The sequence below is a fragment of the Fistularia commersonii genome, chromosome 34 (genome assembly GCF_037954325.1).
Source record: "Fistularia commersonii isolate RoL2024-O1a breed Wild chromosome 34, RoL_Fcom_v1.0, whole genome shotgun sequence".
NCBI lineage: Eukaryota > Metazoa > Chordata > Actinopteri > Syngnathiformes > Fistulariidae > Fistularia > Fistularia commersonii.
Window position 1 is genome coordinate 4,891,168 of NC_141317.1, and position 26,852 is coordinate 4,918,019.

Below are 26,852 nucleotides of genomic sequence, written 5' to 3' on the forward strand. Positions count from 1 at the left end.
TATGGAAATGGGAAGTTATTATTAAAACATAAGTATGTACCTTTTGATTTGTTGGTCAGTGTTCCGTACCTTTTTTTTTCTCCAAGGTCTCCGGACGAAGCCAGAAGTTCCAGCTCCTCCAGATATTATTCTCCAATCATCTATTTTTGGTTTTATCTAATGGAATAAAGAAATCCCCAAAACACACAAGACAAAACACCATCCTAAGTTACATAATGTCAAACAATCAGGATTTATATGGGTTAAAGACATGCTCTTTGAAGGCTTCAATACTGAAAATGAATTTGCAATGAAATAATTATCTGGTCTAACGTAAAAAAAAAAAAAAAAAACACAACATTATACATATATACTATTTCATCATATTTTAACCGCTGTTGTCATTTGGGTGTGACAATGTGACTGTGACCAGCATAGGTGATGCAGTAGTTAGCAAAATATACCTTCAACATTTTGAGGAAAATATGAATACAATTCACAAGAGAATAACCAGATTTCCACATAAACTTCTACATATCCAAATATATTTATATAGTTTGCCATCATTTACATTGCAGATAAAAATATGTCATTATTATTATTATTATTTGGCCTCATTTTTCAAACCTGCCGATTTTATCCCTGATTTTTTTTTTTTTTTTTTTTTTTTTTTTTTTTAAATAAAAGGGGTCCAGAATTGGATGGTGATTTCATACCACAGCTGTGCGGCCCATCTTGTCACATACATCATCATCACGGTTTGACACGCAGAGGCAGCTGCTATATTTATAATTACTTCCTGAAAAGATTAGTATCTTGACGGTCACAATGTCAACTGGTCAATGGGGTGGAAGGAGGAAGAGTGATGCTGAGTCCAGGATGCGTTTCCAACTCCAGAACCAAGATTTGTCCACCAGGGTAGATTGTTTTAAATCTAAAGTTTTAAAAATAGAAGCTGTGGGGATGAATCAGAAAGGAAACAATACCAAATCTCTTCATGCCTGATTCTCCCGTGACATGGAGAGGCCGTGGGGACATCACTGGAGTCCATCAATGGAGAGGGGAGGAGAGGTACCCACGTTCCAGCTGCTGATTGGCGTTACGCAGGAATCCAGCTGTTATTTATGCCCCCACGAAGGGTGGACGCCCCCTTTATCCTGGCCAGAGCTGATCCCGCTCCACTCGCCGCGGACTCTCTGAAAAACACATCCACTCGACACGCAACAGGTAAAGAGATTTGGAGTAAAATGACATCTGTCTTCTTCTTCTTCTTTAAAGCTGTTGTGACTGGCAGCTGAGTGGACGAATAGGAATTTGCTTTGGTTTAAATATGCGGATCAGTTTTTATTGTTATTATGATGCACTGATAATAATAATGATAATAATTAAGATTCATTATCGTCTTGGAATTGCGCCGTGCGCTTTTACGCACCGATTACGCGACGCGTTCCCTCGTCTATTTATTAAAGGAATTAAAAAGGAAACGATATATTTTCCGTTAAAGAAAAAAGGAAATAGTTTCATAGTTTCCATTCTCCCCGCACAGGTTGGTACTGAGAAAAATGAGGAGTGGTTTGTTGCTGGTTACCCTACTCGTCACCACCAAACTCCGGCTCAGCCAGTCCATATGTGAGGATCAGGGATCCGACAAATCGGTTCCGGATGTAGGTTTAAATATATATATACATTGAAAAGCGAATTTCTCTTTCAACATCTCGCAGGCAACAAATCCCTGAGTTGTTGTTGTTTGTTTGTTTCTTTGTTTTCTCACCGCTGCAGCAGAAACTGGGTTCGGACCATCCCAAGAGGAGCACCCTCAAGAGATACACCGATTTGGATTATGACAGCTTTGTGGGTCTGATGGGCAGGAGGAGCACAGGTGGGTGTTTTCAAGTTTCTAGGTGAAATAATAATTGAGATGAATGCTCCACCTTTCCTTTATCCTCTCATATTTACTAGATACAAACTCTGTGGGGCCACCACAAAAAAGTAAGAGGCGCTTTCGAGATGTTCCTATCAAGCTATTGCTTTTTGTTGAAAAATTAAAAGGAAAAGAAAAAATGATATATTTATCATTTTTCTTGCCATCAGGGGAGATGCACGATATTTTTGTTGGTCTAATGGGAAGGAGAAACTCAGACCCTGGTGAGTGAAGCAGCATTTGTGTTGCATTATGAAAATATAGTCTAGTTTTGGATGAGACTCATCACATGGACCTTCTGTCTTTTTGGAACTGTCCCCGCTCTCACAGATAATGGCCCCTGGAGGAGAGAATACAAGGAGAGAAGAAATGCTTTTCTCAACAAGTGCAGACTGAGGTGAGTGCCTCTTTCTCCATCACCAAAGGTTTAGTTTTCCAAAGATGATATATATATAAAGGTAACACAATCACTGCTAAACAAGGGTTAAAAAAAAAATCAAACCAAAAATTGTTTTATGAATTTGGCTCACATGACAATTGTTGGCCGGTAAAAAAAAAAATCGTGATTCAGCTCGCTCATTTCAAATAATCTCAGAAATCAGCTTTTAAATACACAAATATAGGGATACTAATAGTGGATTTGTGTTTTACAGGTTTCTTCAGGGTCTCTAGGCATCAGCAGCCTTTTCGTCTGGCCATCAGGATACCCATTGAATCAAGGGTCCAATGGCAACAATTGGACGGATTTCATTTCATCATGTAAACAAGGTCACCTGCAAAATGAAGGCGAGCATTAATTACGCAGACTAGTAGTGTCTCAACTGAGGAGTAGCATGCTAGTAATGACAGCTGGTGCATTTCATTATCTAATCTTTTTATTCCTTTTCTTTGAAATTCAAAATAAACCCTTTTTTGAACCGCTTGTAATTCCCGTGCATTATTCCACAGATATTTACCAGTGATTTTCTTTAAAACATGTTCGATCCCGCCTGTTGCAAATATTTGCAACAAGGCTCCATAAAAATACAAGTGGAATTAACATTCTGGTATCGCTTGAAGGTTAAAAAGACTGGTTTCGTTAAAAAGAGAAACCCACTCGCTCCATCTCTCAGTTCAAAGATAAATGAGAAAACATGAAATATTTTCTCCTTTTCATGAAAACTTTCACGCCGTTGTTTCACATTCACAAGTCAGATTAGCATATGAAATAATTTGCCTGCCCACTGTTGCATTAATCTAAGCTGACATCGGTGACATCATTTCCATTTATTAGTAGGGTACTTTTAAACTTGAAAACATCATGCCTTTCATATTATATTCAATGACCTATTAGGGTTTTTTTTGGATGTCATTTACTCATGACTGACCGAAATCATTAAAAAAGATTTGCAGGAATTTTTCAACATGATTTCTGCCTGCGGCTCAAGCCTTTTGACGTTTTGCGTTGGCATGGGACTCATGTCATGTACATTTGCATATTAATGTTATGTTGCACTTTCCATAAAACAGACTGGACTCCAGGACATGCACACAGAAGGACAATGCAATTCCATAACATGTAAAATGGCTTTGGAAAATTTGTGTTTTTCATGGAATTTTTTTAACATCAAGTGGTAAGTCAAAATACTGATTACATTAAAAAGAAACATTTGCTCAATCAACTCTATCTTGGTTAAATCTAGCCAAGACACTTTGAACTGCAGCTAGATAAAATTCAAATTCTAACTACTTCCACTTTGTGCGATCAGAGTCTGAGACCAATTGTAAAATACTGGCCTATCAGATGATATGCTCCATGTCTGACATATCACAAATTTCAATGCATTTCTTGCAGCCGCGGCTCCGATGGTGGATGAGCTTGAAGTGGCCACGAGTGATTTAAACACAAGTCCATTCGTATCAGATTCAGCTTTTCACTCCTTTTATAACCGCAGTGTTGCTCTCGGTGGATTGTGAGTTTGAGTCCTTTCCTGACTCAGTCTCCGCTTTGGTTTGGTTGTGACTAACCGCGAGAGCTGTGTCGTTCCTTCCGTCTGTCACAACTTCAACTCCTTTGTGACCCACCGGCGTAGCAGCAGCATGAGAGCGAGAGCCAGGACCTGCGGGGGGCCGGTAGCGCGGCCTGTAACCGTACGCTCTCAGATGGTAGGTGTAATACTCCAGAGTGTACATAAGCTCGGCCTCTACGTAATGGAATGAGACCGCCAGATCAGAGCAGCACTGCGGGCCCTGAGGAAAAGTAAACACAAAGAATTAGCACATTTCACGCAAAAGGTATATCAAAAAAAAAAAGGTACAGAACAGCGTAATGTTAGAATCCAAAGAATAAACCAGACAGCTGATTTATCTTTACCTAACCTGTAATATCTTCGTTCACCGAGGCTAAACTGTCTCCTTTTTGTGTTTATGGCTACACAGGAGAAATTCTCTTTCACTTATTGCTAACTTTTTTGACTTGCTGCCACACAAATACAGTTCTGAAATACAGCAGGATACGTTTCAATATCTGACCGAAGCGTACTCTCCACAGGCCGTGAACTAAAGTTGATTTCATTTTCAGTTTTCCACTGAAAGACGAGGCTTTCGAGAAGGTACACAAACTCTATTACCAATTCCTGTCGCTATCTGACAGGAATTGGTAATAGAACTACCTCATTTTAATTGCAAAGTGCCAAAAACAAGCTGCATCATCAATAACAATTGCCCACTTTTCCTTTTGTTGACAAGACACTTTGTCGGCAGCAATCATGTACTTTAAATGAACTCAACTCTAATTCAATGTACTAGTTCTCTGCAGGGGCACAAAACCAATTCATCCATCTCGCTGTTAGCATGTGCTATTGCAAATTCTGCATTTGCTCCATTTCATGAAAAGAAAGGCGTCGGTATAAGAACAATACTCATTTTCACTTACAAAATAGGTTCTGCTTTACATTTCTAAATATAAAAGAATAAATCCCACAGTTCAAGTGCAATTATATGCTAATGACATTATGGGACTTTCAACAAAGGAGACGAGTGTTCTCCTAACCTGGCGTGCACTTTCCTAATGAGGCTAATCCACTCACATAATGTCTTTGTCAATAGGGAGGTATCGGTGTTATCCTTGTGCTTTCAGTCACGGTACCTCGGTGTTGCTTGCACCGTTAGGGTATTGATTTGTTTGGAATTTGCCGTCTCTGTGACGTGACAGTGAACACGGTGAAATAACAGACGTAAAGGGGACTTGCCTCAACAATTGGGTAGTAGCAGTAGCTCCAATACCAGAAGCTCTTGGAAAACTTGCCGGTTAAATGGTGCTCAGGCACGAACGGATGGAAGGTTTCCCGATGCAGAGTGTCTCTGGAGTCCCCTGCCAGAACACCCATTTTCTCCAAACACTGACCTAGCGCTAGGTCCTCCACGGGCGTGGTGTGTGTGCAAACTTTGGTCCGAAAACCTTGCACAAATCTCTTTAGGGCCTCTTTGCTGAGCACGTATCCTGCGCCGCCACTCATGTAACCTTGTTTGGTATAAGGTTTGAAGCGTTTGCCGAAGTAGATGGGCTCTTCAGGGGTGTGGTTCGACAGAATCCAGCGCAGGTTGTCTACAACCACATAGGTGTCATCGTCGGCTTTTAAGAACCAGTCCGCCTCATCGGCATGGTGCTCGTAGACATAGTGGAAGGCTCTAATGGTCTTCCAGTAGAGCTGGTCACGGCCTTCCTTCGTACCCAGGCCCACGGTGGGAAAATGCGGGTCCTCCACAGAGCTCATAAAAACAACCATGTTGCAATGGCGACTCCAGGTTGCCCTGACATGGCTGGCCCTGGTCTTCAGATTGTACGGCCCGGTCATCACCCAACACAGCACTCGCACCTTCTGGTACAAAGCTTCTGCCACCCGGCTTTCTTCATCTAAAGAAACATGAAAACATCAACGTGAACATATGCTCTAACCACTTTTACACTTTTATTGCTATTAAAGTTTGCATTGATGATTTCAGGCGTATACTATATTTCAGAGTTGTCACAGAGGATGTTGTCTGTTAGACGGAAAGACATGTCGATGAAAAGATGTTTGATAGGAATGTGTAAGAGCGGGAGGACCTGCATGTTGAAGCCGGAGCAGGTTGACCAGAGCAGCTCCTTGCCTCCTCCAGCTGGTCGACTTGTCACCCGCCGCTGTGGTTTTACCCTGAGCCTCCGACAGCACTGTGTAGCTTCTCTCAAACCACACCTGATGCAGGAAGACGTAGATGCCGCAGGCTCCCACCAGGAAGCCCAGGAGGAAGGCCCACCTGGAGCTGGGGCTCTTCATGTTTTCCCAACGCACACCAAAAGAAACAAAAAAAATAAAAACAGACGTCCGAGTCACAGCATTTCTGCATGGAAGATGAGCGGTCAGACCTGAAAGAGGTACACATATTCACCAGCATCATCAATCGCATGACACTTGTTTTTAAGGCACATTCTACTCCTTCTCAAATACTGTGTCGGGACAAACACTTGTGACATTTTACATGAGTGAAACGATGGGATAGTTCAACGGAAAAAACCTAAAACAAACAAAAAGACAAGTGCCTGGATAATCATTAATCATTTCAACCGATCATTGACTTTTCAGCCCACAGACACTATTATTTTTGTGTTACTTACTGTGTGAAAGCTCAGCCCACACAACGTGTGATGGTCATGGTGGCTCACAGGAGGTTCCCCCCTCCCCACGGGCGGGGGGGACGTGGGTTTCACACACCTCACCTGCGTGGCCTCAGAGATGGGGTGAAGGCCCCTAAAAGCCAAGACGCGTGTTAACGATTAACACAGCGAGTGTTTGTATTGGCACAGTCGCCAATAAAGAAAAAAAATACACACATCTTCCCGGTTAAACGCGCTAAAACGGCTAATTAGCATAAAGCTCGGTGTCTTTTGAAACGAGCGGCTCGTTTCGGATCCACAACGACCGAGTGGGTTTATTACCTTCGCGGTCAACCGGGAGCGCGATGGGCCGGGGACGCCTTCTGGTGTTCGCCTTCCCGTTATTTCCCGTTTGCCGTTTCCTGACATGTCGTCGCCCACGGCCACACAGCGTCCGCCGCGACGACGACGCACGTCTTCGAAATAATGAAGAAACAGAGGGACGAAAAAAAACTACTGTGGAGATTTACATTCTTCGGCATCACGGGATTAGCTTAAAAACGCAACCTGTGATTGGCTACGGGTTGATGACGTATACAGGAAGCAGTCCGTTCGCCATGTGAAATGACAGCACCAAACAATGGTCGAGGCACCTGCAGGTGTCTTCACCACTGTAACTTTTATTTATAATGTTAAGAAAATAAATATATAGGTTACATTTCCAAAATTAGAATATCGTGAAAAATTCAATAATTTTTGTCACTTATTTTAGAAAGGAAAACCCATTTATCATAGTGTATCAGGTCACGAATGTTGGGGTTTATGTTGATGCTTGTTTCTGTGTGATTTGGGGGTTGCTGGGAACTTTGTCAGTGTGGTTTGGGGTCAAACGACTTCTGTTTGACTTCTTCTAACTGAAACAGTTAGTTGTGTTGCAGGGTTGTGTGACGTGGCTGTGGCCAACAACTGCTATTGCTTATTAAACAAACGTTTTACTGACATCCAGGTGTTTTCCCTTACTAAAACGCTACAATATTAATTTATCACAAATAGATTGAAAATTTTCAAGCCCCTACTGCTCCACATTTTGATGATAATGGCTTAGAGTTATTGAAAACCAAAATTCGGTTTCTCGGGAAATGTGAAGATTACACAAGATCGGTTAAAAAAAAAAAAAAGAAGGATATTTTTAACCGAAATGTCAGGCTTCTGAAAAGCATGTGCTTTTCTATTCCTGCAGTAATTGGTTGGGCCTCCTTTTGCATGAATTGCTGCATTACTGCAGTGTACCATGAAGGCGATTAGCCTGTGCCACTGCTCAGGTATAATGGAAGCCCAGGTTGCTTTGATAGCGGCCTTCAGGTTGTCTGCATTGTTGGGTCTGGTGTCTCTCATCTTCCTCTTGACAATACCACATAGATTCTCTACGGGGTTCAGATCAGACAAGATTGCTGGCCAATCAAGCACAGCAACACCATAGTCTTCAAACCAGCTTTTGGTTGCTTTAGCAGGTGCAAAGTCCCGCTTGTCAAGAGGTAGGTCCGCTTGCTGTCCATCTGGGGTTGTCCATATCGTTTTTTCTTTCGGCCTGTATTAGTTTGCTCTGTTGGTCTCAATCCTCCTCCCATGTATATATATAAATAGTGCATGTTGAAGCCCTTTGATCAAGAATGTTTTTAGTCCCCAAATCTGCACATATGTGAAAAAGCATCGGTTTCTTGGGTTGGTTCTCGAAAAATGGTGAAGATAATTTTTATAAGGTTAAAATGTTAATATGACATATCTGACAAGAGGCAAGGACAAAAAGGAGGGAATCAATCACATGATCATTCTCTTTAAAAAAGGTGCCACAATAACATGTTTGTTAACACATATCTCCAGTGAGCATTTGAGGAAGAGCCTATGTTTGCTCAAAACGTCATGCAAGAATAAGTTCTTTGGGTTGTATGTGATATAAATCATCTTTCTTTTTAGAGCACTTTTAGTGTGCAGATTTTTTTCAAACTCTGCAAATTCCTGCTGGAACCTGAAATCAGCATCTCCTTAAAGCTGAATGGTAGAAAGAAGCATGAAATGCTCTAAAATTTCTTGTTAAGACGGTCACGTTGACTGTGGATTTAAGAAACACAGCAGACCAACACCAGTACACAACATGGAAACCCCGATCATGACTTACAGTGGAAACGTCACCCTGGACTTCAACCACTGTGGATTGTGTGCCTCGCCACCAAAATTTAAACAAGGTGTACGGACCACTGAGCAACAGTCCAGTTCTTTTTCTCCAGGTAGGAGGCTTCTGATGTCACTTTTGCAATAGTGTCTTGACAAGAGGAATGCGACATTTGTGAAGTGCCCCTAAATTCTTGAATGAAATGTTGCTTGACAATCCTCTCATCAGTGCAGTCGTCCCTTTAGCTGGTGCACCTTTTCCTACCAAACTTTTTCTTGTAAGTGCAATTTTCTTCTTATTTATTTATGAAGTGACAGTAGTACTAAGGTTCAGTTGCAAAAAAAAAAAGAAAAGTGATAGCAGTATCAAAGTGCCATTGCATCAACAGTTTACAGTGCATTTTTTGCATTCAAGTGAATGTGTAAGTGAGTCCATTAAAAAGGTTCTTGTCAAAATCTTCTTGTTGTGGCAACTGGATTTGAATTTCTTCACTTGTTCCAGCCTTTATCCGAGAGACTTTTCAGCTGTGGGGAGTCTTCGAATGTAACTGCCAGGATTTTGGAAGGGTCTACGTCATGGTGGGTTGCTGTGTAAATTGTTGATCTGCAGTTATATTCAGAAACTCCCCACAGGTCTTCAAAACTGAAGACGCCTCTCGATTAAGGGTTGAAACGTCTTCACTTGAAGAAATTCAAGTCCAGTTGTCAAGACAAGAGGATTTTGACCAGAATTCACCCTGACCTGGATGACTGAGAACCTCAGACATACTTACGGTAGGTATTTGATGACGGTGTGTGTGTGTGTGTGTGTGTGTGTGTGTGTGTGTGTGTGTGTGTGCGTGTGTGTGTGTGTGTGTGTGTGTGTGTGTGTGTGTGTGTGTGTGTGGATGCTCTGCAGTCTCCTTCCTGATGGGAGCAGACTGAAGAAGCTGTGAGGGATCACCTGCAAAGTTGAGGGCCTTGCAGGTGTGGTGGGTATTGTGGATGTCCTGGACGGAAGCACCCACAATCTCTGGAAGATACCTTTCCTGAGATACTGAATTGTGCATTTCATCTACTGATCATCAAATTTTCAAGAAATAAAAGCTTGGAATATTTCTTTCAATGTGTAACAAATCTATATGGTATGTGGGTTTCACTTCCTGAAATAATTCACAAAAAATATTCAAATAATTAGAATATCATAACAAGTAATGTTTTGATAATTATAATATCTTAAAAAATGAAATAGTTTTGAGTAAATTCGTATTTTTCACGTCTCAAAAAACATTTTTTGGAGAAAAAACCTGGGCCCACCTGGAAAGTGTTAAACGGGCAAGGAGTCTGTACCAACCGTGGCCAGCAGGTGTCGCTCTAGCAATTTATGTGTTTTTTCTTTTAATTATCAACAGGCGAACACGTGAAAATCTAAAAGAAGAATAGTCACAAAGGTAATTAGATTTGAAAGTAGAATTTTTGATTGTAAAAATTAATCACAGTAAATCAATTGGTGTAGAACTGGCCTCAACTCGACTTATGACAGTTCTCTTCATACAGTATATTTTGTAATGTCCGAGCAGACGTGCCCAACAATGACAAGTTGCTGGTTAATATACCTTATTTTTATTAAAACAATTATGAACAACTATGCTCAACTTAATTTTCTTCTTGATCTCCGCGCTCTCTCTCATCCCAATACACATTCAAAGCCAGCAATAAATCACAGAACTCCAAATATTCCCCCAAACTTTAGAGGAAAGTTCGGGGGTTGTGATCATAGCGACACTTTCGGTAATGATTTTAATCTAATATATATATATGTATACTTTTTCCGCTTTTCAACTTGATTTCTGAGCCTAATCCGCCCAAGTTTGGAGTCTACCGTTTAACAACCGATATAGTGATCTAAGTGTCGTGTACACCACTGAAGTGTGATGTATTTCTCGGATGGCATTTCTTTTAAAATAATGAAATAGTATAAAAAATATTGTCTATTTCTATTTGTGTCTTTTTTTTTTCTTTTTTTTCTGATGTCGTTTGTAAAATTGATTTCTGAGACGATGAAGTCCACATTCGATGTGGGTTTCCATTGGTCACTTATGTACCGTAAAAAGCATCGCAGACGCCCCTTTGCCTCGAAATTCGTGTCGCTGTTTTTGCGGAGCTGTGCGTTATTGTCATGCGGGACGTCAACGGACTTTACAGCAACGGTAAGAAAGATGTTTGTTTTTCATTTTCTTTTATTTCATCTCCCTCAGCAGAGGCACATAATCATCGAAATATTGTTTTCCTCGTGGACTTGTGATTTCGAATGAATTTTGATTCACATCCATTTAGTGGAATGAGTATTTATTTCCTCGTCCGCAACTTCCATCTTCCATGTAAAGAGATGCGTGTAAAAAAAAGACGGATATCACAAAGCCTGACATTAATATGCGATCAATATGGCAAAATTAACTACTAAGAGTTGATAACTACAAGTTGATATAAAGTTTTCAAGTAAAAACAGTTTTTCCTAAATGGAAAATGCAAAGAACAGGAAGTTGTTGTTTTTTTTTTTTTTTTGTTAGTTTGTTTTGTTTTGGACTTCTTTCTCTGAATAAAATTGTATTTATTCTTTCCTTATCGGTCCTGCTTATCCAGCTCACACCTTAGTTGGCACCCTGACTGGCGAACCACCACCTTCATAGTATTTTTGTTGCTGGTCTGGGTCTGAACATTGGCTTTTAAGAGATATTCAGAAAAATTTTCTCAAAACCGCTTCAAATTTAATGACTAAACCACCTTCTTATCATTATTCCCCAATATTGTCCACAATGCAGGTGTGGACTCTGCCACTCGGGGAGCATTTCATTAATTTTAATGGTGTGCCACCAGGTTTCTTATCGCAACTTCCTGCAGAGCTTCGGTGCATTGATGACTATCGAGAAGTCAGGGTTTCTTTTCTTATTACTGAATTCACATTATTTTTTTCGCCATTACTTTCACTGATATCGCTTTGCCAACGTTTAGAATTTACGCAGAAATACAATGAAAGTATTGACTCTGTTTATACAGATAAATAATATTGCCAAAGTAAATTCCCCGTGAAAGTGTTTTCGATGTTCATGATGTTACGCCCGTTGATATGAAACCAAACTTTCCACTATCAGTTTTTTTACATTATATTTTGTAAAGAATTTAAATTAAAGGATAAAGCAACAACCGCGCCAATTGGAAACTCATCTGATAAAATAGTTTTCGATGAAAATAAAGCAGAATACTGTAGTGTGTGGTGGGGAGACTGGCCGGCGGAACCCCAGAATCTTTTGGAGCCATGATGACCTTTGGGAGCGTCTCATGGTTCTGTGTTCAAGAACGCCATAGTATGAATAGTTGTACATGTTGTTGTCGATGTAAGACACTAGTTTAACTGTTGCCGTTGCGGGATGCCCCCTCGGGTTTCCCCTGCTTGTCGGTTGTCGCATTAAAAGCGTCTTTTAAAGAGCATTTTCCCCTGAGAAGTACATCCTTGCCTCCGTTTGACATGTTGCAAAACCCCAGCTCGCCACAATACACGCCGCCTCAGGAGAGCCCACAGTGTCCTCAGAGATCCATCCATCGCCGGCCACCACCCGTTACAACTGTTCCCCGTCAAGGAAGCGGTTTAGGGCTATCAAGGCAAAAACAAACAGATTGGAAAAACAGTTTTACTCCAGAGCGCTCATCGCACTAAATTCGGCACAACCCTGAACACTTGAATCTCACATTACAATCCAATAAACCCTTTTATTCCACTTTCCAATGTTTTACTTCTTTACCTTTTGCTTTTTTCTTTTGACATATTCACATATGTATTTATTCTTCTAGTTGTTATTTATATTTTTTATATATATTTTTGATCTTATATTTTTTTCTGTCTCGTATCTCTAACCCAGAGATGCTGCTATCGTTTATCGTTGTGCTATGTCCTGCTTTTTAAAGTTTCGATTCCACTGAACCCGAGAGCTGCTATCTCTAAATTTCGTTGCACTCTGTGTAACGACAATAAAAGTTTTGAATCCTTGAAGGCTATAAATGGTCACAACTTATAGAGCCCTTTCACACCTTGACACTTCCAATTCTTGACACCTATTCTCCCTCATCAGGCTCTATTACTCCTTCATTTAAAACACAATGCCCTTCTCCTTCACCCCCCATCCCCCACCGAGTGTAATGGCATGCATGATATATTTATTATACAATGGTACTATTTGCACAATTATATACAGTAATTATTATACCTATATTACAGATACAACCATTTATTTATACATGTTTGTAATTTGATGCTGAAGCCAAAAATATTAATCCAGTTATTGGTCTATTGGGCAACAATTGTCAACAGACTTAACGGTTGTGTTTCTGAAAAACTTGACTAGCAGGATTTTGGTATCGTCTGTTGTGACTAATCTATTTATTAAAAAAAAATGTGATCTCAGATGTTGGTATTCTGCAAGAGGCGTCTCAGGCTCCTCGCGATCAGCGGACTAGTTCTCCTCTCTCTTCTCCTTGCTTGGCCCTCGTGGAGAAGCTCTGAAGTTGACATCCACCTTAGAGACGGAAGTGCAATCGTGAGAACCCTCAAGGAGCAAATACAAGACAACGCCATGGACCATCGAGACATTTTGTATCAAATGAATGAGAATATGACACGGTTGGTTAAAAAACAGACCAAAAGTACATTTTCTACATCTGCTTTTGATTGACTTGTGATTGTAATCGGGGCATTTTTTTCGCTAAAACAGTCCCTTGGCAAAAAATCCCTGCGTATGTCTGGCCGATAAGAAGACCTTGCAGCTACCTTTCTCCGATCTCCTCTTCCCAAGAGTGAGGGCTCAGAACATCAGCCAGGCTTTTTTACGATCCTATCGTGACGCCGAGGGTGTGAAGCGTCGCAGAGCCCAGGAGTACAGCGACTTTCTAATGAGGTAAGAGGACGACGGTTCAAGCCTTCGAGCGTTTTTGCAACTTAAAAAACTGATGTGTTTTGGGAAAACGCCGTCCAGCCTTTTTAAATGAAAGAGTTTGCCGCACCTCACAGCTCAGTCCAGCGCTATTACTGTATATTGTTTACACAGTGTTGCATTGTTCCATGAACATAGGGGTGCGTAACCCCAACTTTGTTTGTTCTACCCGGCAACTCTGCACGTCTGACCTGTCCCATTCTGACATTTGAGCAGCTTGTGATTTGTAACAAACTGCTTAAACATGGAACCCATTTTAGATGTACAATATTGTTCCACATTTTCAAAAAATCTATAACTTGATGGATGTATTGAAAAAAAATAGGGGAGCATTCTCGTGTTTTTGTGCCCTTCCTTTCACTTACTTTACAGTAAAGAAAGTATATTATTGACTAATTTTTTTTTATGCAATGTTAAGGTCTTACAGTCCCACGGATGATCTTATCATAACTGAGGCCAACAGCCCGCTTCGGTATCCTACACAGGGTGTGGCAGTACGACCCCTCAAAACAATCGTCATTCCTGGTACAAACATGACGCAACATGATGTCAAAGATGCGTTTGCTGCCATCGGCGGCTGGCATACAACGTCAGCGTGCCTACGGCAATATCAAAAATCAATTTCTCTGTCATTAACCGGCCTTTTTCTTGTAGGTTTGAGCCTTCAAGAATCAACAAGAGCCAACACAACAGTAATTCATTCACTTTAATGCTCACAACCGGTTTGGCTATTTTCTGAACCTATTCTGATAAACAAGGTGTTTGCTTCTTTTGTTGCATTTTTTACAATCGCAAGCATGCAAAAATAGTGCATAGTCAACAACGTCTCACAGCGAAGTAGCAAAACGCTTGCATGTCCCTAATTGAAGTTTGGTTGTATTCTTACTCTCTAAAACCCAAGGCTCAGGTGTTTCTGTCAGCAACCCTTGGAACTTTCAATGTTGCTGCTCGAGTGGGCAAGGTTTCTGTAGAAGGAGCCGGGGAGAAACTCATGATGCTCTCCAGTACTCTCCTGGCGGCTCTGAACAGGCAGCTGGAGTTTATCACCTACACCAACACCGTCTTCCACCCCAGGACGGCAGATAAAGGTGATGTCGCTGCGATACATTTCACACGCAGTGGCAATGCTGAAAGCAATTCTGTAATATTCATCTTTCTCTCTCTTACTGAAAATGAGTAATGGAGCTGGCGTACCGTTTTACTCCTTAAACAGAGTTTTCACAAGTCATTAAAACGCATTAGAGGTCACTAAATAGATTTTGCAAAAATTAAGGCCTTAAATAGCATTAAAAAGCATTAAATTCGATGTCTAGAAGCATTAAAAATTTAAATTACACTTTATGGGGGGAAAAATAAACATTGTTATTTGCAATTTATTTTGATTAGGCTATATAAACATTTGATAATTTGGATTTGAAAAATGTGATGATCGCAGAGGATTGACAGGCCCTTTACTTGGGTATTGCTCACGGCCGTTGCAACACCAGAGTTGGTGAAAAAGGAAACAAACAAATAAGTATGGGCTAATAATCATACAATAATCAAAGGTAAATCCATGTGATTATTTAGTTTGTCATTCAGAAGGTCATACATACATATCTGCTACTGTGCAAAATCTATTCCAGATTTAAATGATTGACACTAATGTAAATGAATGTATTTGCAGTTGGGCGTGGGTCCTAAATTTGTTTAAAGTGACATAAAAAAGCATTAAATTAGATTAGCTGATACCCACAGAAACCCTGATCAATTATTCCAGATGGAGTCAAAATACAGAAAATAATTACAAAATACAGTGCTTTAGAAAAGAAGTCAAGCAATTGTATAGAAAAATCTCAAACAAATTTTCATAGAAAGGTTAAGCCTTAACACAAGATTCAAATCTACTTAATTAAACCCAAAATTCTTCACCTCAGAGAAACTCAAGCTAAAAAAAATCATTGACGATGATGCAATAGGAGTAGGAGAATAAAAACAGTAATCTCTAGAATAGCTCAAGAAAATGTAGTGTATGACATACCTGTCTAAACTTTGACCGTCTGCAACAATTTAGAGTTATTACCACTGCTGTGGACAGACTTAGCCGAGATTTTGGCTTGGTATGGGACCTAAAATTGTAAATTGTCATTTTTGAAGTGTTTCTCGACGAGTGGCCGTTCAGGGGTTCTGCGAGAACTTTATTAGTTCCCCGATCTGCTTCAATGCATGCCTGTCATTAACCCAAACAGAGAACTACGTCATAGTATACCTGCAGAGAGATGCAAAATAGAGCAGCGTGCAGAGTGGATGTGTTGCAACTTAGCAGAGAAAGTGTGCAGATATGCAGAGTGTGTAAACTCATTCAGCTATACTAAATGAATGATCTTAAGATCATTTTGAAATCTACCACTAGATGTCACCAGTATAACACCAAATCCTGTCAAATGTCCCAGAAAACCCACCTTTATGTGGTTCACTACAAAAATACATCAGAAAACACTTGTTTGCATCCTGTCAAATATTAAAATTAAAGAATATTCTGGACTTTTGCATTTTGATTGGACTTTTACGGGAGGCTAAATGGAGCTGCTGGATGGGTCCACTGGCATGGTGGGGGTTGAACCTCTGGTCTGTCAGGTACAAAACGGTGGTATCAATAATGGAATTGTGACTTTTGAATCACTCATTAAAATTTTAAATGTTTATCTTTTACTGGTTTTGTTTGTTTTGCAGTTAAGTTTGGATCCGGAGTTCACGAGGCGTTTTTCACGATTAAGGTCGGACACGCAACAATCCCCAGACTTTACAACACCGGATACCAGAGAGGTTTTGAGATTTTTGACGAGATCACTCAGTAATAGCACCATATGTGAATATCGGGGTGGTCATGCTTGTTGTTTCTGAATTTTTTTTTTTTCCAACTGAAGATCACAACGTCGAGGATCTTGTCACCATAGCGACAAAGACTTTTCTACGCTACGACAAACTCAACGATCTCATCAACAGCATACGGCAATATTATCCAACCGTCACCATAGTGATAGCAGATGACAATGAGCACCCTCTGCCTGTGACCGGACCGCACATCGAACACTTCATTATGCCTTTTGGAAAGGTGAAGAAATATCAGTTCTGATTGTAAAATACTGGGTACTTGATGACCATCCGAAAGAGACGTTCATCTCCTTTTCTTGCGCACAGGGTTGGTTTGCAGGAAGGAACCTGGCAGTTTCTCAAGTCACCACCAAGTATGTCCTCTGGGTGGATGATGATTTCCTTTTCACCGCCGACACCAAACTGGAGGAGATGGTGAACATCCTGGAGAAGACCACTCTGGATCTGGTGAGATTCAAAAACACGTTGTGATCTTGTATCTGACGGTTATGGCTTTCGAATACCAATAGAAAAAAAAGATTAAATATATTTGACCAGAGAAAAATACCAATAATCCACTGTTTGATTGATATTGAATTTTATTGACAAACTCACATATTTAATATTGGATTTCACCCCCCCCCCTCCATACGCCGAGCTTGGTTTCGTACGCTGCTCCAAAAAATTAAGGGAACACTAAAATAACACATCCTAGATCTGAATGAATTACATATTCTTATTAAATGCTTTTTTCTTCACATAGTTGAAAGTTCTGACAACAAAATCACACAAAAATTATCAATGGAAATCAAATGTATTAACCCATGGTGGTCTGGATTTGGAGTCACATTCATAAAGTGGAAAAACACACAAGCTGATCCAATTTTGATGTAATATCCTTAAAACAAGTCAAAATGAATCAGTGTTGCTCCCTAAATGGACATTTTGATTTCACAGAATTGGGGTTACTTGGAGTTACACTGTTGTTTTAGTGTTCCCTTTATTTTTCTGGGCAGTATAGTTCTGCAAAAAGGCTTTATCTGTCTTAAAATGATTGATGTTTGACCGAACACAGGTTGGCGGTGCGGTGAGAGAGGTGACGGGTTACACAGCAACGTACCGTCACATGCTTTCGGTGGAGGACGGGGGAGAGGAGGGCGACTGTTTACATATCAGGCCGGGCTACTACCACACCATCCAAGGATTTCCGAATTGCGTGGTAACCGACGCCGTCATCAACTTCTTCATGGGGAGGACAGAAAAAATTCAGCAAGTAGGATTTAATCCTCGCATAAGTCGCCAGGGCCATCTAGGTAAGACTCTTTTTTTTTTCCCTTATTACGTATTGACACATTTAATGTACGATCCGCTCCTTCTTCTCCGTGAGGCTGCTCCCTTCAGGGGGCGCCACAGCCAACCACCTTCCTCCATCCAACCTCGTCCTCTATCGCCCCGTCCGTTAATCCACCCTTCGGTCTTCCTCTAGCCATCCTGCCTGGTAGCTCCAGCCTCAGCATCCTTCTACAAAAATCACTTTCCCCCTTCTGTATGTAACTTTTTTCTCCAAAACACGCAACAGCTGCTTTCCCTCCAATGGACTCTTTCCTGAGCCTAAAACCCCCCCAGCTCCCCGCAGACCAATTCATATCAGCCATTTTCTTTGATGCAGAGACTCCATTACATTGCATCAAGTTTGAAAGATGAGAAATTTTGATATAAAAAAAAAAAATGAAGTGTGACTCTCGTCAACCTTTCATTTTCACACTACAGAGTTCTTCATTGATGCTCTTGGTTCCCTCCACGTCGGCTCCTGTAGTCACATCATCATAAGGCACGCATCGAAAATTCAACTACCCTGGAGTAAAACAGCATCTCAGAAAACCTACGAGGAATTCCGCTACTCCGTCTCCGGTACCGAAAAGGAAGTTCGCGACGAAATCTTCTACTTCCGGAACCGATTCAAGTGCCTGACCAGTCAGTGATGTCTTTTGCTTTTCTCCCTGACGGCTAAAAAGGGAGGATATTTGTGAGGTTTTTGTTTTTGATGCAGTTTTTGTTTGTTGCCTTGATCATTTGCATTCAGTGTGGAATCAGATGGTTTTATTCATTCATACCAGGCCAGTCGCACGCGGTTAACGTGATTGATAAGAAGGGGCGTCGTGCCCTAATACAGCAAATTATTGATGATGATGTTGAGCATCATCAGCAAGCAGACTGATGAATAATCCTGAACACAACAATGGTGCTGATCATAATCATCAATTACTTTAATCGCTCGCTGGTTTCGATTGTTTCACAATTGCATTGCATTCGGTTTTTACAAATCTCTCTTTTGATTCCTAATCCGTGTGAGCTTTCTGTGTTTGTACGTGTTCTTTTTGTATCTGTACAGAAACTTGATATTGTATTTTAAAATAAAAAAGGCTTCACCTGGAGACCATTTATTTGTCAGTAACACTCTTCACACGTCCCTTCGTAATGCATGCTCACAGTTTCAGATACTAATACCAGTCACTTGTTCATTATACCATACGTGGTTCTGAGCTAGGCGAGTCGCACAAGTACGGTTGTCCTTTTTTTAACTTTAAATTAAGGGATCACTGAGTTGATTGGTTTTAAATCGGCTGCAACTCTCAGGTTTTACCACCAGGTGGAAACAAATGCAATATAATAACTTGAATTTTTGGAGGACAAGAATGTACCCTTCCTATTTCTCAGTTGAGTTTTTAATGTTGTTTCTTAAGTATCCCTTACTACAGTTCATCGTACAATTTGTTTATAACAATTGTTAAATTGTATACATGTTAGTGCAGCAGTACTCTCCTTTTAGATTTTCCTCATCGGCAGAATTGAGGAGTGGACTGACCTCGAAAGGAAAATCAACACTTTTTAGATATTTTTTCATGGAGTAAATATGTTTTCGTATTCCAACTTTTACATGGTTTACTTTCATAAGAGCGTAAAATGCATTTTATTTTTACATCTATCTATCATCCATTATTCATTCATTATGGATACTGCTCATCCTGCATGCAGGGTCGAAAGGGTGCAGAAGCCTGCAGTCACTGAGCGAGAGGCGGGGGTCGCCAGGCAATCGCAGAGCCACATTTAGAGACAAACAACCATTCGCTCTCTCCTTCAGACATTCAACCGCACACATCTGGGGAATTTAGGGTTTCCAATGAACCTACTGCAGGTTTTTAGACAGTAGGAGACATGGAAAACATTGAAACAGTCCCACTGTAAGAATTGAACCAGGGATCTTCTTGCCATGAGGTGGAGGCACCGACCCCGTGCCATGATGCCGTGCATCAGCCATTATATATATATCAAAATATCATGCACACAAGGCCACAGCAAGTTGAATTTCCAACTGACTGCTGGTAAGAGGCGAGGTTTAATCCAGACCAGTCGTCAATCGATCACAGCGCAATGTTTAAACATATACAGCAATTCATTAGTGTAAATCTACAGACAGTTCAGAATCTTAAATAAACCTATTGCATGTTTTTGAACTTTGGGAGAACATGCAAAAGTCAAGAATAAGAATAAGAACGACTTTATTTATCCCGAAGGAAATTGTTGTGAGTGTCAAGTAAAACATAACAATAATAAATAATAGTAGGAAGGAGGGAGAATAAGAAATACAAATATAAAGTGTCAAAGTCAAGGCTATAAAGTGTTTTAAGGTCTTAAGCCAGGGGTCTACTTCCTGTGATGCAAGCATGTTTCCTGTGATGCAAGCATGTTTCATATAATGTCTTTCATATAAAGGTGTTTCATAGAGAACTCTAAAGAAACAAGTCAAATGTTTTTGAACTGGATTGCAATTTGTTGACTATTTGCATCTACATTCCATAGTTCCTTCCCAGATTAAAATGTGTTTTAATAATTCTAATTCTTATGCAAATTTGTGAGAGTAAGAAAAGTTGCACGTTTACATGACGGTGATGGGGATGAGGAGGACATGGAGTTGAAAAGCAAAAGGAGGAGGAGTTTTTATAAAGAGAAACGACTGAAAGTGGAAAAATCGGTTTGTCACACCTGGTAAACCAGTGGGTTTTGTGAACTGGAGATGGTTTGAAGAAACAGGGTACTGACCTCCCTGGAGTGATCTGTTTTACTTTTTTAATGTAGGCCCGAGTGTGTGTGTGTGTGTGTGTGTGTGTGTGTGTGTGTGTGTGTGTGTGTGTACGTACGATCTGGCTTGGTAAACAGTTGGCCAGTGCCTTGTGTACCATCTTCTAATTGAAGTGGACTACTTCCTGCCAATTAGCGAAATATTCCTTGAGCTTTAAAGGGAAAGCCCAAAGGGCGCAGTGTCTGGAGGCCTCTTTGAAATATGCACTGGAAAAAATTAATAACCTGGCTATCTAACATCAAGTAAGAATATAATTAGTTTTTTTTTTTCCCCTCTTTTCTGTCCTGGTTTTGAACTCGCAGTACATATAGTTTTATCAGGTCAAGGTAACAAAGCTGAACGGAGAACTCTCCAACTGTTGAACGGCAGAGGGCAGCATGGCGATTCACTCAGGAAGGTAGGACTCAGAGAGTTTGTGCCAAGCCGTACATATTTCAAGAGCTTGCTCACGTCATCTTGATTCATTACATGTTCGGCATTTGTGACAGAATACATTTTGAAATTTGAAATTCTGCTTTTACTGACATATCGCCTTTTTTTTTAAATTTGTGATGAAGGCACACGGTGTAGTAACCAGCTGAATACAAAGGACGCTCTTCTTCTGTTCTGTAAATCTGAAAGACTGGCATGCTTCAAATTCCGAGCTTTCCTCTTAAAAGTCACCCGTCTCTTTTTCACACTCATCAGTAAAGGGGACTTGAAGGTACATATTATTTTTATTTAAAAAAAAAAAAAGTCACCAGATGGTGTGATTGATGACAAATACAAAAATCACCCACAACAGTTTTTTTGTGCAGCCTTTCCCTGGATTAAGTGACAAACATGTTTAAGGCAGTGTTGGAGAACAAGAACTGCACAGGTGCATATCAAAGCGCACGTTTCGTATGAAAATAAATATGCAATGACTTATAACAAACTCTTCAGTGCATTTTTTTTTCTGTATATTCATCTCTGCATTGCGAACAACAAACGGGGACTAAATAAATATTACTACAAAAGTGTTCCAGCGTATATGGCAAAGATCTGTTATGCACAGGTTAGTAGCCATCACATATAGTGTTATTCGGATTTAATTCTTTAACATAAAATATGTATTACATGTAGGAGAATAATTGGTGGGGTACACATATCTGATCGTCTTAAAAGTCCTAATAGATTAAAGTGTGCAATAACAGAGATTAATATCAATGAGAGAACTGGTAACACTGTAATATGATAATCACTCATTCATGACATTGTGCTACAAAAGGCTACCGCTTCTTTGAAACCCTGGCACGCATTAGCAACTGGTCCGAATGCCAGAGTGCTTCCACACACTAAGGGGACGCGATCCCCTTATATTTAAAGTGATAAGTTCCCTTTCCTACTTCATTACCAGACATGATGGATGAGAGCGCGGCTCATCACTGCACGTCTGCTTCATACCCAAACAGTGGTGGTGTTTTCTGGATTTTTTTCCTAGCGCACACAATAGCAGGATATGTCAACATGCATCCACGGAAACAAAATCTCGAGTATTTAGAGAAGAAAATCCTGACGTCTTTCTTACCCGCTGTTGTTCGATGTGCATCACAGCGTCATGCACAGTGACGAATATATGCTGGGGGTTCATGTAGTTCATCAGACCACTTGATGTGAGTATCTTTAGCACGCTCTCTAAAGGGATATAAACCTTCATCAGGACACATCTGATGAGGAGCCAAAACAATTCAATACAATATATTTGAAAAATAATTCTTAAATCAGAAATCCTTTCGATGGCCTTACCGTTGCAGTTCGCCAAATATACATGAACTCCCACCTTTTGACATTCAATGCACATCTATGGAGAGCCCCCCCCCCCCCAAAAAAATTATAATCACATGTTGCACATTTGAAAAGGTTTTATGTAATTTTCACTTTTAGCCCACTGACCTGTGTAATAAGTCTTGCTCCAGCCACATCAACAAATATCACGCTGCCACAGTCAATCAGAACTGCTTGGATGTCGTTCTCAGAGGTTTCTGCAGAGGAGAAGACTGCTGTACATGCTTTCTGTACTCGTGTGTAAAATGGAAATATATTTTGCATGCCCAAATTATTGTGATTAAAAAAATGCACTGTACGGAATCGTTTTCATGATGTGTTTGTATGTACTCCCGAAACTATCTCGTGGCTTACCGGATTTGAAGAATTCATTTTCTGATGAAAAGGAGGCATTTGCAATGCCTCCTTCCTGAAAAAAAAATGTACAGAATTGTGATATTACAAAGTGAAATCTGTATAGTGTGTGTATATAAGCCTGAGTTCAGTCGGTAATTGTACCACTGTGTTGACGGCAGTCTCTTGCTCTCTTTTCTCCAGGGCTTTTCGAGCCTTCTCCCGCCTGTGGATCTTCTCGGGAGTCAAGCCCAACAGTCGGCTCATCTCCTCCCTGAAGAAGTTACGGTTTCCATAGTAAACAGGCCCATTGTAAGTCAGGATCTTCACTCCTGGCACCTCATAACACTGCAAGTAAAGATTTTCTCAGCTTTATGCAAAGTTACTCCTACTATAGCGCATGCTAAACATGCATTGTTTATCTGAAAAACAGTGAGGGTATATCGAAATGTCTAGTATCGCTCACCTTGCTGTGGTTCTCCAGAGGTCTGTAAATTTCGGTATTGCTGGCTCGCCCAAGCACTGAGCAACCGGCCCTGTGGAAGGAACCCCTTAGCATCACTCCAACAAGATCCACATTTCCTGACAGCCATCAACTTCTCCTTTAGAACACGGGATCGGTAACAATTTTTTCGTAAATTAAAAATGTACCTCTGTGTGCGGCAGATAACGGTCATCATCGAGAAAACCACTCCGATGGCCAAGCCCAGGTCTACGTTGAGCGCCACCACTGATAGCCAGGTTACCACCCACACCATCTATACAATAATGTCAAACATTTGGTGCAAAGCCATCTGATGATATGATTTTCAAGTTAACCTCATGAAATATTCGTGGGCCTTACAAAGTCGATCTTGCTGATCCTCCACAGTTCGGGCAGGTCCCGAAACTGCAGGAACATCTGCTTCAGGCTGGTGACGTTGATGCACGCCAACACGGCCTGAGAGGAGAGATAAAAGATGAGGTGAGTGGGCCTCCTCCGCTGCTCCGTCTCCTCTGTATTAGTTTTCCTATGCAAAATAAAAACGCAAGCGCACCTTGGGCAAGAAGTGGAACAGCGGTCCGATCAGCAGGAGGACAATCAGAACCACCAGAGAAGTGAACAGGCCGGAGAACTGCGGGAAGACACACAATTCGGAACTGGACGTTAACTATGCAATAATGTCCAGGCGGCACTGGACATTAAATATGCATTAAAGTGTGTTTATTTTCTCATACGGTTCAAGATTTCTACCTGCGTGAAGCCTCCGGCACTCTCGAGTATGTTAGTGGTGGCTAGGGTGGCGGAGCTCGGGAAGCAGGTGAAAAAGGACGACACCGTGTTGGAGATACCGTGAGCGAGAAGCTCCTGAAAACAAATAAAAACTTCAAGGCAAGAGGATCACGCTATACGTGTTGCAGAAAGTTGCGGCGTTTAAAAGCCTACCTGGTTTGGATGGATAGAGTATCCGTGTTTGTCGGCGTAAATCATTGCCAGCGAGACGGACACGGCATAACCGACGAACGTTATGGCGACCGTGTCTCCGGCGATGTCGGGGAAAGTGTGCAAGGCAGGCATCCGCGGCTTCGGGAATCTGACGAAAAGGAGAATTCAGAGGCAAACTATTGCAAGCACGTGAGCGTCAATCTGAATCTAAAAAAATTACCCTGCCGGGATGTGCCCGACGATCTTTACGTCATAAATGTTGTCAAGTGAAAAGGCGTAAGCCACCGCAGTGGCAATGATCACCTAAGGAAGAAAGCAAGAAAAACCAAACTTGAATCACCGGTCGATCATTGTAAAGCTTAAACATCCCAGCAGAAGCGAGCGGCCTAACCGTGAGGATCTCCACCGGGATGGGTGTGCGCAGGCGATGCCTGTAACGCATGTTGATCTCTTTCACCGGTACCAGGACAGCCAGACACAGGAAGGAGATCAGCAGCTCCGCCGTGTTAGTATGAGGTAGGTTTTCCATCACTGATGCTAAGGTCTGGAAACACATGTTGCTGAGTGACAGGGAGAAACAACCAAGAAAGGACCTCGGAGATGCTTACTCTGAAGAGAGAGAAGGTCCCCGTGTGGCGAGGAAGGCGCAACCCCAACATGCTTTGCAGCTGTGAAACAGTGACGTGGAAGGCGGCGGCGGTAGTGAAAGATTTAACGATGGGTTCGGACAGGTAGGTGGAGAGGAAGCCCAGCTGAAGACCAAACATACACAGCTGAAAATCAAAAGATTAACAACACATTAACGCCTGGACTCCCGGCCCTCTCGGCCGTATCGTCTAAAATGGTGTCACCATGATGATTCCCGAGAGGAGAGCCACAGCCGAAGCCACGCCGATCCGCTGCGCCTCGAAGTCCGCCGCTTCGGGCGAAGTGGAGTTTAACTTCAGAGGGGTGGGAACCAGCTGCTCCACCACGGAGCCGGTCATCAGACTCACCACAGCAAACGTACCTGAGAGGAGACTCGTCTGCTCAGTAACAGTGGACGAAACTAGGACTACATATGGAATATCACTGAGACGCCAAAAACATGACTAAAACTACATCACATTGCGCAATTACTAATTAATACATGTGATGAGAAGAATGGGCCTCACCTGTGGATACGTGGCGCCCTGTGCCAAAAAACATGTAGATGACCACGGGGAAGAAGGAGGTGTAAAGACCGAAAATCGGCGCTACAGACGTGAGCAAAGCAAAGGCCATTCCTGTTTAGGGAAGAACATGAAAAAAAAAATCTATGTGAAAATGCCTTTCAAATGAATACATATTTAAAATGATTTTTTTTAAATGTGTGTAAAAATGAGGCTTGAGCAGCACAGTCACAGTATATATAGATATATATCTAAATATACTGTGACTGTGCTATATATATACATATATATATATACACGTATGTGTGTATATATATAGATAGATATATATATAGATATATGCATTATGCATATATACACACACACATATCTATATGCATATATACACACAAATATATATGTATATATATATACACACACACACACACACACATATATGTATACTTATATACACACACACATACACACACACGCATATATATGTGTGTATATACATACATATATACATATATATATACATCCACACATACACATATATGAATATATAAACACACACACACATAAATATATATATATGGGAAGTTATTTTACTGACACAAAGGTTAATTACAGACGGATAGATGGATACATTATTATTCCCAGAGTGAAATTAACTTAGCAACCAGGTACATGAACAATATTTAAGAAATAGTATAACCAAAATAAAGTTGTCTCAGCATAGGAATAAATTTATATAGAGAGAATGAGATGGACTTATGAAGATATATTATAACCAATGGATTCAAAAGGATGTCCACTAACCTTGCGGGATGTGAAGGATACCGACTGTCAGTCCGGCTACGGCGTCTCCTAAAATCCATTTCCTCAGCTTGTATCTGGGGAGCCAGTTGAAAACGGGGACTCTCTGCCGCAACAGGTGGAGGCAGGATCGCCTGGAACACCTGCACCTCCCAGCCAGCCTGTCCCGGAGCCGCAGGCTTCCAGCGGCGTCGTCCTCGGAGCCGTAGGCCTGTTTGAAACGGTCCTCGGTGAAGATATTCCTGTACACGGACACGGACGCACTCATATCGTCCAAGCGGGGGATGATGGGCGATGACGGTGGAGCATGCAAGCCTGCGGTCAGACTCAGTCGAGGTGCTCTCTGCTCAACGGCATTTATAACAGACTCTGTCTTTACACTTTACTGTCACTCCTCCTGGCCAATACCATGACTCACTGCTTCCCCTCTTTTTTTTTTTTTGATTACAGTGTCCCACAACTTTTTCACCATCTGTTGCTGTACACACACAGCATAAAGGTGAGCTCTCCAGGTTTTTTTTTTCCCCCCACAGGAGGAAGGATTCGAGAAGGTCTTCTGGGTCCTACTGCTCGGAGTGTTTTGTAAGGGAAAGCGGAAAGTCGCTGCGGCGTGTGTTTTTTCGTCACGGACCCTCCCATCCCGGCACCGTGGATCCTCCCTCACGGTCTGTCTCCAGAGCCATGCAGGAGGTGCAA

General features: G+C 41.3%; 4 protein-coding genes across 6 annotated transcripts; 2 read left to right on the forward strand and 2 right to left on the reverse strand.

Annotated features, from left to right (window-relative positions):
* Positions 1 to 1,051: 1,051 nt before the first annotated feature.
* On the forward strand, positions 1,052 to 2,691 carry tac3a (tachykinin precursor 3a). Of its 2 annotated transcripts, none has more exons than XM_086142016.1 (7): positions 1,052 to 1,206; positions 1,526 to 1,643; positions 1,762 to 1,858; positions 1,939 to 1,968; positions 2,071 to 2,124; positions 2,231 to 2,297; positions 2,554 to 2,691. In XM_086142016.1, the coding sequence occupies exons 2-7, from the start codon at positions 1,542 to 1,544 to the stop codon at positions 2,570 to 2,572; spliced, it is 369 nt and encodes a 122-aa protein (XP_085998142.1). In that variant the 5' UTR covers positions 1,052 to 1,206; positions 1,526 to 1,541; the 3' UTR covers positions 2,573 to 2,691. The 2 variants fall into 2 exon arrangements, with proteins under 2 accessions (XP_085998142.1, XP_085998141.1); XM_086142015.1 differs by having other exon boundaries at positions 1,054 to 1,206; positions 1,759 to 1,858.
* A 66-nt stretch (positions 2,692 to 2,757) lies between these two features.
* c1galt1la (core 1 synthase, glycoprotein-N-acetylgalactosamine 3-beta-galactosyltransferase 1, like a) lies at positions 2,758 to 7,056 on the reverse strand. 2 transcript variants are annotated; one of them, XM_086142013.1, is made up of 5 exons: positions 6,858 to 7,056; positions 6,537 to 6,669; positions 5,988 to 6,287; positions 5,131 to 5,795; positions 2,758 to 4,129 (listed from the first exon to the last, which is right to left on the reverse strand). In XM_086142013.1, exons 3-5 carry the CDS (start codon positions 6,196 to 6,198, stop codon positions 3,806 to 3,808), a joined length of 1,200 nt encoding a protein of 399 aa, XP_085998139.1. In that variant the 5' UTR covers positions 6,199 to 6,287; positions 6,537 to 6,669; positions 6,858 to 7,056; the 3' UTR covers positions 2,758 to 3,805. The 2 variants fall into 2 exon arrangements, with proteins under 2 accessions (XP_085998139.1, XP_085998140.1); XM_086142014.1 differs by lacking the exon at positions 6,858 to 7,056 and having other exon boundaries at positions 5,988 to 6,192; positions 6,537 to 6,660.
* Positions 7,057 to 10,834: 3,778 nt separating this feature from the next.
* Positions 10,835 to 18,925, forward strand: b4galnt1a (beta-1,4-N-acetyl-galactosaminyl transferase 1a). Its single transcript, XM_086141672.1, is given in 11 exon segments — positions 10,835 to 10,873; positions 13,124 to 13,338; positions 13,430 to 13,612; positions 14,067 to 14,173; positions 14,303 to 14,340; positions 14,550 to 14,736; positions 16,361 to 16,453; positions 16,555 to 16,746; positions 16,749 to 16,969; positions 17,577 to 17,814; positions 18,272 to 18,925. Coding segments are annotated over 10 exon segments (1,686 nt in total). The 5' UTR covers positions 10,835 to 10,873; the 3' UTR covers positions 18,484 to 18,925.
* Positions 18,926 to 21,361: 2,436 nt separating this feature from the next.
* Positions 21,362 to 26,570, reverse strand: slc26a10 (solute carrier family 26 member 10). Its single transcript, XM_086141725.1, has 18 exons — positions 26,160 to 26,570; positions 25,362 to 25,472; positions 25,059 to 25,216; positions 24,816 to 24,980; positions 24,599 to 24,751; positions 24,428 to 24,510; positions 24,208 to 24,355; positions 24,016 to 24,129; positions 23,819 to 23,896; positions 23,626 to 23,721; positions 23,433 to 23,539; positions 23,248 to 23,317; positions 22,947 to 23,129; positions 22,803 to 22,857; positions 22,557 to 22,645; positions 22,410 to 22,464; positions 22,192 to 22,298; positions 21,362 to 22,100 (listed from the first exon to the last, which is right to left on the reverse strand). Exons 1-18 carry the CDS (start codon positions 26,422 to 26,424, stop codon positions 22,062 to 22,064), a joined length of 2,076 nt encoding a protein of 691 aa, XP_085997851.1. The 5' UTR covers positions 26,425 to 26,570; the 3' UTR covers positions 21,362 to 22,061.
* Between the last annotated feature and the right edge of the window lie 282 nt (positions 26,571 to 26,852).